Here is a 15000-nt window from a genome sequence, read left to right on the forward strand (position 1 = left end):
GTGTGTGTGTCCTGTGAGTGTGTGTGTGTCCTGTGAGTGAGTGTGTGTGTCCTGTGAGTGTGTGTGTGTGTCCTGTGAGTGTGTGTGTGTGTGTCCTGTGAGTGTGTGTGTGTGTGTCCTGTGAGTGTGTGTGTGTGTGTCCTGTGAGTGTGTGTGTGTGTGTCCTGTGAGTGTGTGTGTGTGTGTCCTGTGAGTGTGTGTGTGTGTGTGTCCTGTGAGTGTGTGTGTGTGTGTGTGTCCTGTGAGTGTGTGTGTGTGTGTGTCCTGTGAGTGTGTGTGTGTCCTGTGAGTGTGTGTGTGTCCTGTGAGTGTGTGTGTGTTCTGTGAGTGTGTGTGTGTCCTGTGAGTGAGTGTGTGTGTGTGTGACCTGTGTGTGTGTGTGACCTGTGTGTGTGTGTGTGTGTCCTGTGTGTGTATGTGTGTGTCCTGTGTGTGTGTGTGTCCTGTGTGTGTGTGTGTGTGTCCTGTGTGTGTGTGTGTGTGTCCTGTGTGTGTGTGTGTGTGTCGTGTGTGTGTGTGTGTCCTGTGTGTGTGTGTCCTGTGTGTGTGTCCTGTGAGTGTGTGTGTGTCCTGTGAGTGTGTGTGTGTCCTGTGAGTGTGTGTGTGTCCTGTGAGTGTGTGTGTGTCCTGTGAGTGTGTGTGTGTCCTGTGAGTGTGTGTGTGTCCTGTGAGTGAGTGTGTGTGTCCTGTGAGTGTGTGTGTGTGTGTCCTGTGAGTGTGTGTGTGTGTGTCCTGTGAGTGTGTGTGTGTGTGTCCTGTGAGTGTGTGTGTGTGTGTCCTGTGAGTGTGTGTGTGTGTGTCCTGTGAGTGTGTGTGTGTGTGTCCTGTGAGTGTGTGTGTGTGTGTCCTGTGAGTGTGTGTGTGTCCTGTTAGTGTGTGTGTGTCCTGTGAGTGTGTGTGTGTCCTGTGAGTGAGTGTGTGTGTCCTGTGAGTGTGTGTGTGTGACCTGTGTGTGTGTGTGTGTGACCTGTGTGTGTGTGTGTGTGACCTGTGTGTGTGTGTGTGTGTCGTGTGTGTGTGTGTGTGTCCTGTGTGTGTGTGTGTGTGTCCTGTGTGTGTGTCCTGTGTGTGTGTGTGTGTGTCCTGTGTGTGTGTGTCCTGTGTGTGTGTCCTGTGTGTGTGTGTGTGTCCTGTGAGTGTGTGTGTGTCCTGTGAGTGTGTGTGTCCTGTGAGTGTGTGTGTGTCCTGTGAGAGTGTGTGTGTGTGTGTGTCCTGTGAGTGTGTGTGTGTGTCCTGTGAGTGTGTGTGTGTGTGTGTGTCCTGTGAGTGTGTGTGTGTGTGTGTGTGTCCTGTGAGTGTGTGTGTGTGTCCTGTGAGTGTGTGTGTGTCCTGTGAGTGTGTGTGTCCTGTGAGTGTGTGTGTGTGTGTCCTGTGAGTGTGTGTGTGTGTGTCCTGTGAGTGTGTGTGTGTCCTGTTAGTGTGTGTGTGTCCTGTGAGTGTGTGTGTGTCCTGTGAGTGAGTGTGTGTGTCCTGTGAGTGTGTGTGTGTGACCTGTGTGTGTGTGTGTGTGACCTGTGTGTGTGTGTGTGTGACCTGTGTGTGTGTGTGTGTGTCGTGTGTGTGTGTGTGTGTCCTGTGTGTGTGTGTGTGTGTGTCCTGTGTGTGTGTCCTGTGTGTGTGTGTGTGTGTCCTGTGTGTGTGTGTCCTGTGTGTGTGTCCTGTGTGTGTGTGTGTGTCCTGTGAGTGTGTGTGTGTCCTGTGAGTGTGTGTGTCCTGTGAGTGTGTGTGTGTCCTGTGAGAGTGTGTGTGTGTGTGTGTCCTGTGAGTGTGTGTGTGTGTCCTGTGAGTGTGTGTGTGTGTGTGTGTCCTGTGAGTGTGTGTGTGTGTGTGTGTGTGTCCTGTGAGTGTGTGTGTGTGTCCTGTGAGTGTGTGTGTGTGTGTCCTGTGAGTGTGTGTGTCCTGTGAGTGTGTGTGTGTGTGTCCTGTGAGTGTGTGTGTCCTGTGAGTGTGTGTGTGTGTGTCCTGTGAGTGTGTGTGTGTGTGTGTGTCCTGTGAGTGTGTGTGTGTGTGTGTGTCCTGTGAGTGAGTGTGTGTGTGTGTGTCCAGTGTGTGTGTGTGTCCAGTGTGTGTGTGTGTGTGTCCAGTGTGTGTGTGTGTGTGTGTCCAGTGTGTGTGTGTGTGTGTGTGTGACCTGTGTGTGTGTGTGTGTGTCGTGTGTGTGTGTCCTGTGTGTGTGTGTGTGTGTTTGACCTGTGTGTCCTGTGTGTGTGTCCTGTGTGTGTGTGTCCTGTGTGTGTGTGTCCTGTGTGTGTGTGTCCTGTGTGTGTCCTGTGTGTGTGTGTGTGTGTGTGTCCTGTGTGTGTCCTGTGTGTGTGTGTGTGTGTCCTGTGTGTGTGTGTGTGTCCTGTGTGTGTGTGTGTGTGTCCTGTGTGTGTGTGTGTGTGTGTGTGTGTGTCCTGTGTGTGTGTCCTGTGTGTGTGTGTCCTGTGAGTGTGTGTGTGTGTCCTGTGAGTGTGTGTGTGTCCTGTGAGTGTGTGTGTGTCCTGTGTGTGTGTGTGTGTGTCCTGTGTGTGTGTGTGTGTGTGTCCTGTGTGTGTGTGTGTGTGTCCTGTGTGTGTGTGTGTGTGTCCTGTGTGTGTGTCCTGTGTGTGTGTGTCCTGTGTGTGTGTGTCCTGTGAGTGTGTGTGTGTGTCCTGTGAGTGTGTGTGTGTGTCCTGTGAGTGTGTGTGTATGTGTGTGCGTCCTGTTTGTGTGTGTGTGGGGGTCCTGTGAGAGTGTGTGTGTGTGTGCGTCCTGTTTGTGTGTGTGTGTGGGTCCTGTGAGAGTGTGTGTGTGTGTGCGTCCTGTTTGTGTGTGTGTGTGGGTCCTGTGAGAGTGTGTGTGTGTGTGCGTCCTGTTTGTGTGTGTGTGTGGGTCCTGTGAGAGTGTGTGTGTGTCCAACATGTCTGATATGAACATTGACATAAACCCTCTACATACTTGAGTTTCTCCAGTCTGCAGTGTGGATCCTCCAGTCCAGCAGAGAGCAGTCTGACTCCTGAGTCTCCTGGGTGATTGTAGCTCAGGTCCAGCTCTCTCAGGTGTGAGGGGTTTGACCTCAGAGCTGAGACCAGAGAAGCACAGCCTTCCTCTGTGACTAGACAGCCTGACAGCCTGCAAAGAGTCAAATCATATTAAAACCACACTGCTATTCTTTGGTGGTGAAAATAGTGGCAGTATATTTCTTCAACATATTCAGATATATCAGTGTCCTGAAACCTTCCATATCTATTCATAAATTAATGTATCATAATATAAATTACAAATGATCAAAGTTTTGCATGCAGATAGAAACATGTATTTTTATTTGAGGATATTTTCATACATATCTGTTTCACCATTTAGAATAATAAAAGCACTTTATCTATCTAGTCCCCCTATTTAACCTGTTAGGGCTCGGGGGCAGTATTGACACGGCCAGATAAAAAACGTACCCGATTTAATCTGGTTACTACTCCTGCCCAGTAACTAGAATATGCATATAATTATTCGCTTTGGATAGAAACACCCTAAAGTTTCTAAAACTGTTTGAATGGTGTCTGTGAGTATAACAGAACTCATATGGCAGGCCAAAACCTGAGAAGATTCCATGCAGGAAGTGGCCTGTCTGACAAGTTGTGTTTCATCTTGGCTCTTTTTATTGAAGACTGAGGATCTTTGCTATAACGTGACACTTCCTACGGCTCCCATAGGCTCTCACAGCCCGGGAAAAAGCTGAACGATATCGAGGCAGCCTCTGGCTGAAACACTTTATCGCGTTTGACAAGTGGCCGATCAGAGTACTATGGGCTTAGGCGTGTGCCCGAGTCGACCCCATGCTTTATTTTCTTTCGTCTGTTTACCTAAACGCAGATTCCCGGTCGGAATATTATCGCTTTTTTATGAGAAAAATGGCATAAAAATTGATTTTACAGCGGTTGACATGCTTCGAAGTACGGTAATGGAATATTTAGAATTTTTTTGTCACGAATTGCGCCATGCTCGTCACCCTTATTTACCCTTTCGGATAGTGTCTTGAACGCACGAACAAAACGCCGCTATTTGGATATAACTATGGATTATTTTGAACCAAACCAACATTTGTTATTGAAGTAGAAGTCCTGGGAGTGCATTCTGACGAAGAACAGCAAAGGTAATAACATTTTTCTAATAGTAAATCTGACTTTGGTGAGTGCTAAACTTGCTGGGTGTCTAAATAGCTAGCCCTGTGATGCTGGGCTATCTACTGAGAATATTGCAAAATGTGCTTTCACCGAAAAGCTATTTTAAAATCGGACATAGCGAGTGCATAGAGGAGTTCTGTATCTATAATTCTTAAAATAATTGTTGTGTTTTTTGTGAATGTTTATCGTGAGTAATTTTGTAAATTCACCGGAAGTTTGCGGGGGGTATGCTAGTTCTGAACGTCACATGCTAATGTAAAAAGCTGGTTTTTGATATAAATATGAACTTGATTGAACAAAACATGCATGTATTGTATAACATAATGTCCTAGGGTTGTCATCTGATGAAGATCATCAAAGGTTAGTGCTGCATTTAGCTGTGGTTTGGGTTTATGTGACATTATATGCTAGCTTGAAAAATGGGTGTCTGATTATTTCTGGCTGGGTACTCTGCTGACATAATCTAATGTTTTGCTTTCGTTGTAAAGCCTTTTTGAAATCGGACAGTGTGGTTAGATTAACGAGAGTCTTGTCTTTAAAATGGTGTAAAATAGTCATATGTTTGAGAAATTGAAGTAATAGCATTTCTAAGGTATTTGAATAATACGCCACAGGATTCCACTGGCTGTTACGTAGGTGGGACGATTTGGTGCCACCTGCCCTAGAGAGGTTAAAGAAGTCATATGTTTCCTGACCAATTCACTCATAGTGTATTAAATTAGTCAAAAGTTTACTATTTGGTTCCATATTCTTTGACTGCAATGACTACATCAAGCTTGTGACTGCCATGATTGAGAAAGATCATGAACAATAATTAGTGAGAAAGTTACAGAGGCTTCAACAAAACCTGCTAACCTCTCACCATTACCAATAACAGAGGATACAACAAAACATGCTAACCTCTCACCATTACCAATAACAGAGGCTACAACAAAACATGCTAACCTCTCACCATTACCAATAACAGAGGCTACAACAAAACATGCTAACCTCTCACCATTACCAATAACAGAGAATACAACAAAACATGCTAACCTCTCACCATTACCAATAACAGAGGATACAACAAAACATGCTAACCTCTCACCATTACCAATAACAGAGGCTACAACAAAACATGCTAACCTCTCACCATTACCAATAACAGAGGCTACAACAAAACATGCTAACCTCTCACCATTACCAATAACAGAGGCTACAACAAAACATGCTAACCTCTCACCATTACCAATAACAGAGGCTACAACAAAACATGCTAACCTCTCACCATTACCAATAACAGAGGATACAACAAAACAGCTAACCTCTCACCATTACCAATAACAGAGGATACAACAAAACATGCTAACCTCTCAACATTACCAATAACAGAGGCTACAACAAAACATGCTAACCTCTCATCATTACCAATAACAGAGGCTACAACAAAACATGCTAACCTCTCACCATTACCAATAGCAGAGGCTACAACAAAACATGCTACCCTCTCATCATTACCAATTTATTTATTTATTTCACCTTTATTTAACCAGGTAGGCAAGTTGAGAACAAGTTCTCATTTACAATTACGACCTGGCCAAGTTAAAGCAAAGCAGTTCGACACATATAACAACACAGAGTAACACATGGAGTTAAACAAATGTAACCCTCTCACCAGGCTTGAATATGACTCTCACAACATTAACATATGTAGAGTATCTCAGCAGCATGGGATGTTAGGTGAGAAGGACATCTCCAATAAGAATTCCTATTGTAAACTATCTAGGGTTATGACAATAGGGTATTAACTTCAGATGAAATGATTATAGGTTTCTGTTATTGAATCAGGATAAACCATCCCATGCATTAAATTAAAACAATTAATGACTCCACCAAGGCAACATACATAATGTTCCATATGTGTATTAAAACATTTTCAAACACAAATACATGTTCAGACACAACATCAAAAGAAAAAAATAATAATAATAAACCCCAATGAGTCGTGCACAACCCGTGTCCAAATTAAGCACCTCACATTGTGGTTACTCACGACTTGGTAGATATTCCCTCAGCGAAGTATGGCAGTTCCATGCAGGTTTCCTCACAAAGTCCAAGGCAGCACAGCTACCCATGCAGACAGTACTCCTTAGTAACCGATATCCCCATGGCAACACGAACTCGTTAAGCTTCCCAAGCAATTATCTCCCGGTGTCACACGATGCTAGGCTAACCTCTAGGCTGGCTAATACCTCCACGACGAGACGGTAGCTTCAGTCTTTACTAAGTTTTAACAAAATTATAACAACTCTTTTATTAAATAAAACATGTATTTCCCTTCATGTCTTAGTAGCTATGGGTTTTGTTGTAGTTCTGTCGTCTTCTTTTATAATTTTTCTTCACCAACCGTCCTGAGGTAAAACGTCCATCCTTTCATCAACGTCTTTTTCCCTCCCGTTAACCAGGTCAACTCCCATTGGCCACAACTTAACAAGCGACCTTATTGGTCAAAACGTAAACTTCAAAGTAAAACAAACTATTCATCAACTTCCGGTTTGGAGCGAGCAGTCGCACCACGCTTCGCTCCACAGGTAATATTCCACTTCGCTACATTACAACGGCTTGATTTGTTTGATCTGAGCAATTCTTCTTAGCTAGCTACATAGCCGTCTTTGTATCAAAGATAATTGTGTAGTTTAGAGTAACTGAGTAATTATCGAGGCTAGCTATCTTCGTCCTCCTAACGTAGTCAACACTGCTAGCTGCTAACTAGCTAGTCATCACTGTTAGCTGGCCAACTTCTACCGACTAGCAGCACCGCAGAAACTATTACATTACAACGCAACGACTTGATTAGTGTGGTGTTAGTGTTAGTTAGCCAGCTACATAGTTGTCTGTGCTGTCTCTGTATCTAAGATAATTGTGTAGTTTGAGTTTGAGTATTATGGAGGTGTGCTAGCCAGCCGCGACGCGGCGCCAGACTTACTCAACACACCTAGTCATCATTAACCCACTGCCAGATAGCCATCCGTTACCGACTAGCAGCGCTGTAGTTACTAATACTTCACAACGGAACGATTTGACTAGTGCAGTGTTACCTAGCTAGCTACCTAGTTGTCTTTGTCATAGCTTGATAATTGTTAATTGATAATTGTTAGCTAGCCAGCCATCGAGGTTAGCTAGCCAGCTATTTCCGTCCCCCGCGACGCCATTTTTCCTAACCTAGCCAACTATTACCGACGAGCAGCATTGTTGAAACTAAATACACTACAAGGAACGTCTTGATTAGTGTTATGTTAGCTAGCTAGCTACAAAGTTGCTTTGTATCATGACAAGGTGTAGTACTGAAACTGCCGAGGTTACCTAGCCAGCTACACGTTCAAAGTCAACAACGCAGCCACTGCTAGCTAGCCTACTCCACCAGCCAGCAGTACTGTATCATTTTAGTCAATAACATTTTTGCAACGTAAGCTTAACTTCCTGAACATTCGAGACGTGTAGTCCACTTGTCACTCCAATCTCATTTGCATTAGCGTAGCCTCTTCTGTAGCTTGTCTACTATGTGTCTGCCTATCCCTGTTCTCTCTCCTCTGCACAGGCCATACAAACGCTCCACACCGCGTGGCCGCTGCCGCTCTAACCTGGTGGTCCCAGCGCGCACGACCCACGTGGAGTTCCAGGTCTCCGGCAGCCTCTGGAACTGCCGGTCTGCGGCCAACAAGGCTGAGTTCATCTCAGCCTATGCTACCCTCCAGTCCCTAGACTTCCTGGCGCTGACGGAAACATGGATCACCACAGATAACACTGCTACTCCTACTGCTCTCTCCTCGTCTGACTACGTGTTCTCGCATACCCCTAGAGCATCGAGCCAGCGGGGTGGTGGCACTGGAATCCTCATCTCTCCCAAGTGGACATTCTCTCTTTCTCCCCTGACCCATCTGTCTATCTCCTCATTTGAATTCCATGCTGTCACAGTTACCAGCCCTTTCAAGCTTAACATCCTTATCATTTATCGCCCTCCAGGTTCCCTTGGAGAGTTCATCAATGAGCTTGACGCCTTGATAAGTTCCTTTCCTGAGGATGGCTCACCTCTCACAGTTCTGGGTGACTTTAACCTCCCCACGTCTACCTTCGACTCATTCCTCTCTGCCTCCTTCTTTCCACTCCTCTCCTCTTTCGACCTCACCCTCTCACCTTCCCCCCCTACTCACAAGGCAGGCAATACGCTTGACCTCATCTTTACTAGATGCTGTTCTTCCACTAATCTCATTGCAACTCCCCTCCAAGTCTCCGACCACTACCTTGTATCCTTTTCCCTCTCGCTCTCATCCAACACTTCTCACTCTCCCCCTACTCGGATGGTATTGCGCCGTCCCAACCTTCGCTCTCTCTCTCCCGCTACTCTCTCCTCTTCCATCCTATCATCTCTTCCCTCTGCTCAAACCTTCTCCAACCTATCTCCTGATTCTGCCTCCTCAACCCTCCTCTCCTCCCTCTCTGCATCCTTTGATTTCCTCTGTCCCCTATCCTCCAGGCCGGCTCGGTCCTCCCCTCCTGCTCCGTGGCTCGACGACTCACTGCGAGCTCACAGAACAGGGCTCCGGGCAGCCGAGCGGAAATGGAGGAAAACTCGCCTCCCTGCGGACCTGGCATCCTTTCACTCCCTCCTCTCTACATTTTCCTCTTCTGTCTCTGCTGCTAAAGCCACTTTCTACCACTCTAAACTCCAAGCATCTGCCTCTAACCCTAGGAAGCTCTTTGCTACCTTCTCCTCCCTCCTGAATCCTCCTCCCCCTCCCCCCCCCTCCTCCCTCTCTGCGGATGACTTCGTCAACCATTTTGAAAAGAAGGTTGACGACATCCGATCCTCGTTTGCTAAGTCAAACGACACTGCTGGTCCTGCTCACACTGCCCTACCCTGTGCTTTGACCTCTTTCTCCCCTCTCTCTCCAGATGAAATCTCGCGTCTTGTGACGGCCGGCCGCCCAACAACCTGCCCACTTGACCCTATCCCCTCCTCTCTTCTCCAGACCATTTCCGGAGACCTTCTCCCCTACCTCACCTCGCTCATCAACGCATCCTTGACCGCTGGCTACGTCCCTTCCGTCTTCAAGAGAGCGAGAGTTGCACCCCTTCTGAAAAAACCTACACTCGATCCCTCCGATGTCAACAACTACAGGCCAGTATCCCTTTTTTCCTTTCTCTCCAAAACTCTTGAACGCGCCGTGCTTGGCCAGCTCTCTTGCTATCTCTCTCAGAATGACCTTCTTGATCCTAATCAGTCAGGTTTCAAGACTGGGCATTCAACTGAGACTGCTCTTCTCTGTGTCACGGAGGCTCTCCGCACTGCTAAAGCTAACTCTCTCTCCTCTGCTCTCATCCTTCTAGACCTATCTGCTGCCTTTGATACCGTGAACCATCAGATCCTCCTCTCCACCCTCTCCGAGCTGGGCATCTCCGGCACCGCGCACGCTTGGATTGCGTCCTACCTGACAGGTCGCTCCTACCAGGTGGCGTGGCGAGAATCTGTCTCCGCACCACGTGCTCTCACCACTGGTGTCCCCCAGGGCTCTGTTCTTGGCCCACTCCTATTCTCGCTATAAACCAAGTCACTTGGCTCTGTCATATCCTCACATGGTCTCTCATATCATTGCTATGCAGATGACACACAATTAATCTTCTCCTTTCCCCCTTCTGACAACCAGGTGGCGAATCGCATCTCTGCATGTCTGGCAGACATATCAGTGTGGATGACGGATCACCACCTCAAGCTGAACCTCGGCAAGACGGAGCTGCTCTTCCTCCCGGGGAAGGACTGCCCGTTCCATGATCTCGCCATCACGGTTGACAACTCCCTTGTGTCCTCCTCCCAGAGTGCTAAGAGCCTTGGCGTGACCCTGGACAACACCCTGTCGTTCTCCACCAACATCAAGGCGGTGACCCGATCCTGTAGGTTCATGCTCTACAACATTCGCAGAGTACGACCCTGCCTCACACAGGAAGCGGCGCAGGTCCTAATCCAGGCACTTGTCATCTCCCGTCTGGATTACTGCAACTCGCTGTTGGCTGGGCTCCCTGCCTGTGCCATTAAACCCCTACAACTCATCCAGAACGCCGCAGCCCGTCTGGTGTTCAACCTTCCCAAGTTCTCTCACGTCACCCCGCTCCTCCGCTCTCTCCACTGGCTTCCAGTCGAAGCTCGCATCCGCTACAAGACCATGGTGCTTGCCTACGGAGCTGTGAGGGGAACGGCACCTCCGTACCTTCAGGCTCTGATCAGGCCCTACACCCAAACAAGGGCACTCCGTTCATCCACCTCTGGCCTGCTCGCCTCCCTACCTCTGAGGAAGCACAGTTCCCGCTCAGCCCAGTCAAAACTGTTCGCTGCTCTGGCACCCCAATGGTGGAACAAGCTCCCTCACGACGCCAGGACAGCGGAGTCAATCACCACCTTCCGGAGACACCTGAAACCCCACCTCTTCAAGGAATACCTGGGATAGGATAAAGTAATCCTTCTAACCCCCCCTTAAAAGATTTAGATGCACTATTGTAAAGTGGTTGTTCCACTGGATATTATAGGTGAATGCACCAATTTGTAAGTCGCTCTGGATAAGAGCGTCTGCTAAATGACTAAAATGTAAATGTAAATGTATTCACTTATACATTAAATAAATATTTCTTCAAAAAGCATAATGCATTAACAACATTACAGTTTAGGAGCAATTCAATCATCTTTTAAATATAATACCAATTAATTATAACAAATAAACTCAATACTTGGTTCAAACAAGGGTATTACACAAACATACAGTCAATAATACAGTAGAAAAATAAGTCTATATACAATGTGAGCAAATGAAGTGAAATAAGGGAGGTAAAGGCAAAAAAAGGCCATGGTGGCAAAGTAAATACAATATAGCAAGTAAAACACTGGAATGGTAGATATGCAGTGGAAGAAAGTGCAAAGTAGAAATAATGGGGAGCAAAGGAGCTAAATAAATAAATACAGTAGGGGAAGAGGTAGTTGGGCTAAATTATAGATGGGCTATGTACAGGTGCAGTAATCTGTGAGCTGCTCTGACAGCTGGTGCTTAAAGCTAGTGAGGGAGATAAGTGTTTCCAGTTTTAGAGATTTTTGTAGTTCGTTCCAGTCATTGGCAGCAGAGAACTGGAAGAAGAGGCGGCCGAAGGAGGAATTGGCTTTGGGGGTGACCAGGGAGATATACCTGCTGGAGCGCGTGCTACAGGTGGGTGCTGCTATGATGACCAGTGAGCGGAGATAAGGGGGGACTTTACCTAGCAGGGTCTTGTAGATGACCTGGAGCCAGTGGGTTTGGCGACGAGTATGAAGCGAGGGCCAGACAACGAGAGCGTACAGGTTGCAGTGGTGGGTAGTACTGTATATGGGGATTTGGTGACAAAACGGATGGCACTGTGATAGACTGCATTCAATGTATTGAGTAGGGTATTGGAGGCTATTTTGTAAATGACATCGCCGAAGTCGAGGATCGGTAGGATGGTCAGTTTTATAAGGGTATGTTTGGCAGCATGAGTGAAGGATGCTATGTTGCGAAATAGGAAGCCAATTCTAGATTTAACTTTGGATTGGAGATGCTTATAGTGAGTCTGGAAGGAGAGTTTACAGTCTAACCAGACACCTAGGTATTTGTAGGTGTCCACATATTCTAAGTCAGAAGCATCCAGAGTAGTGATGCTGGACGGGCGGGCAGGTGCAGGCAGCGATCGGTTGAAGAGCATGCATTTAGTTTTACTTGTAGTTAAGAGCAGTTGGAGGCCACGGAAGGAGAGGTGTATGGCATTGAAGCTCGTCTGGAGGTTAGTTAACACAGTGTCCAAAGAAGGGCCAGAAGTATACAGAATAACACCAATAACAAAGGGGGTCTGATCTTTGTGCCTCTGTAAATTTCTCATTCATCATCATTAACGATTCATTCATGATTATTCATAATCATGGTAGCATCCACATGAATGTAGAAGTGTTCAGAAACATCTTCTATTCTTACTGACAATACAAGTGAAGTGACTCCAAAATGACAGGACATTATTCACCATTCAGTTTCTATTAGGAAAAACATCATCCAAAACACAACCAAGACAAACTGCAAATGAATTCAACAAGTTTGTAGAATCACAAGCTTGATGTAATCACTGCAGGCATGGAACATGGTACAACTACTAAACTTATGACAACTTTAATACAATATAAGTGAATTTGTCCAAATAATTAAGACTTCTTCAAATGGGAGAACTACGTACAGAAAGTGCTTTAATTTCTAAACGGTAAAACAGATATGCATGAAAATACCCTCAAATAAAAGGTGACATTCTGTAAGGTCACCTAATATGAAACATCTCAAATCCAAAATGCTGGAGCATAGCACCACATTTAAAACTGTAAGCTTCACTGTCCAAACACATATGGTGTGGACTATGTGTGTCTGGTAAACACATGTGGATCTGGTGAACAGTTACCACTTGTTGACCAACTACAGGAATACTGACCTCAGAGTCTTCAGTTTACAGTGGGGATTCCCCAGTCCAGCAGAGACCAGCTTCACGCCTGAATCCTTCAGGTCATTGTTACTCAGGTCCAGCTCTCTCAGGTGTGAGGGGTTTGACCTCAGAGCTGAGACCAGAGAAGCACAGCCTTCCTCTGTGACTCCACAGCCTGACAGCCTGCAACAAGATCATCATGACTTCACAAACACACTGTTAATTTAACACCAGTAGTGTAGAAGGACAACGGTAGATGCATTTGGTTTATATTCCCAAACAACACATAGATTCATCTTCCATCAATGCATTTATTCAATATGTTTTTCAATATACATATTATAATACATATTTCTCTCTAAACATAATATTTCTTCCTGATGAATACTTCTTATATGTCATTTTATTTACTCACAGAGCAGCTCTGGAGGCTTTGACCACTGGCAGCAGCCTCAGAAGACCTTCCTCTGATCTGGAGTATTTCTTCAGGTCAAACACATCCAGCTCCTTTTCTGAAGTCAGCAACACAAAGACCAGAGCTGACCACTGTGCAGGTGACAGGTTGGGTTTTGAGAGACTTCCTGAGCTCAGGAAGCTTTGGATCTCCTCCACTAGAGAATGGTCATTCAGTTCATTCAGACAGTGGAACAGATTGATGCTCCTCTCTGGAGAGGGATTCTCCCTGATCTTCTCCTTGATGTAGTTCACTGTTTTTTCATGGGTCTTTGAGCTGCTTCTTGTCTTTGTCAGTAGACCTCGTAAGTGCTTCTGATTGGACTCCAGTGAGAGTCTCAGAAGGAAGCGGAGGAACAGGTCCAGGTTTCCCATCTCACTTTGTAAGGCTTTATCCACAGCACTCTTGTAGACAGTAACTTCAGACTTGTCTCTGTACAGCAGAGAAAAGATACTGGACTTTGTTTGCTGTTTGTCCATGAGATTCTCATTGTTGTTGATGAATGAGAGGAACACATACACAGCAGCCAGAAACTCCTGAATGCTCAGATGCACGAAGCAGTACACCTTGTTCTGGTACAGAACACATTCCTCTTTAAAGAGCTGTGTGCACAATCCTGAGTACACAGAGGCTTCATTGACATTAATGCCAGCCTCTTTCAGGTCTTTTTCATAGAAAATCAGATTGCCCTTCACTAGCTGTTGAAAAGCCAGTTTTCCCAGTGACAGAATGCTCTCTTTATTCCAGTGTGGACCTGTCTCTTCTTTCCCAAGATACTTTTCATTCTTCTGTTTGGTATGAAACACCACAAGGTGTGTGTACATCTCAGTCAGAGTCTTGGGCATCTCTTCTCTCTTATGTTTCAGCATGTGTTCGAGGACTGTTGCAGAAATCCAACAGAAGACTGGAATGTGGCACATGATGTGGAGGCTCCTTGATGTCTTTATGTGTGAGATGATTCTGTTGGCCAGGTCCTCATCACTGAATCTCTTCCTGAAGTACTCCTCCTTCTGTGGGTCATTGAACCCTCGTACCTCTGTCACCTGGTCAACACACCCTGAAGGTATCTTACTGGCTGCTGCAGGTCGGGTAGTTATCCAGAGGAGAGCAGAGGGAAGCAGATTTCCCTCGATGAGATTTGTCAGCAGAACATCCACTGAGGTTGACTCTGTGACGTCCCAACAGATCTTGTTCTTCTGGAAGTCTAGGGGCAGTCGACACTCATCCAGACCATCAAAGATGAACACAACTTTGTACTTGTCATAGTTGGAGATTCTTGATTGTTTGGTTTCCATTGAGAAGTGATTGAGAAGTTCAATCAAAGTGTGTTTGTCCTCTTTCATCAAATTCAGCTCCCGAAAAGGGAATGAAAACACAAATTGAACATCCTGATTGGCTTTTCCTTCAGCCCAGTCCAGAATGAACTTCTGCACAGAGACTGTTTTTCCAATGCCAGCGACTCCCTTTGTCAGCACAGTTCTGATAAGTTTGTCTTGTCCAGTTAAGGGTTTGAAGATGTCGTTACATTTGATTGCAGACTCTGGTCTTGCTTGTTTCCTGGTTGTTGTCTCAATCTGTCTCAGCTCATGTTCATTATTGACCTCTCCTGTTCCTCCCTCTGTGATGTAGAGCTCTGTGTAGATCTTATTGAGAAGTGTTGGGTTTCCTTGTTTAGCGATCCCCTCAAATACACATTGAAACTTGTTCTTTAGATTAGATTTGAGTTCACGTTGGCAAATCTCAGCAAGCTCATCTGAATCTAGAAATAACACAGAGGATATTAATATTACGTCTGTTTTAATGCCTACAGTATTGTAGGACTGTTATAACATTTGAAATTATAATCATTTATTCTCTTAACTGAATGTATAACTGTGTAAATGTTTTCATAATGCATTACAGACTGGTGTG

The 15000-nt window shown here is 45.8% G+C and overlaps 1 protein-coding gene across 1 annotated transcript in view; it reads right to left on the minus strand.

The window, feature by feature from the left end:
- Positions 1-12846: 12846 nt before the first annotated feature.
- The window catches only part of LOC145875793 (NLR family CARD domain-containing protein 3-like), a 3091-nt gene continuing 937 nt past the window's right edge, over positions 12847-15000 (minus strand). Inside the window, exon 2 of the mRNA XM_082971606.1 lies at positions 12847-14848. Within this exon, the coding sequence (XP_082827732.1) occupies positions 13047-14848 (1802 nt within the window). The 3' untranslated portion in view covers positions 12847-13046. The remainder of the gene's footprint in view (positions 14849-15000) is intronic.

This window comes from Salmo salar, unplaced genomic scaffold (genome assembly GCF_965601325.2).
Source record: "Salmo salar unplaced genomic scaffold, fSalSal1 ptg000357l, whole genome shotgun sequence".
Taxonomy (NCBI): Eukaryota; Metazoa; Chordata; class Actinopteri; order Salmoniformes; family Salmonidae; genus Salmo; species Salmo salar.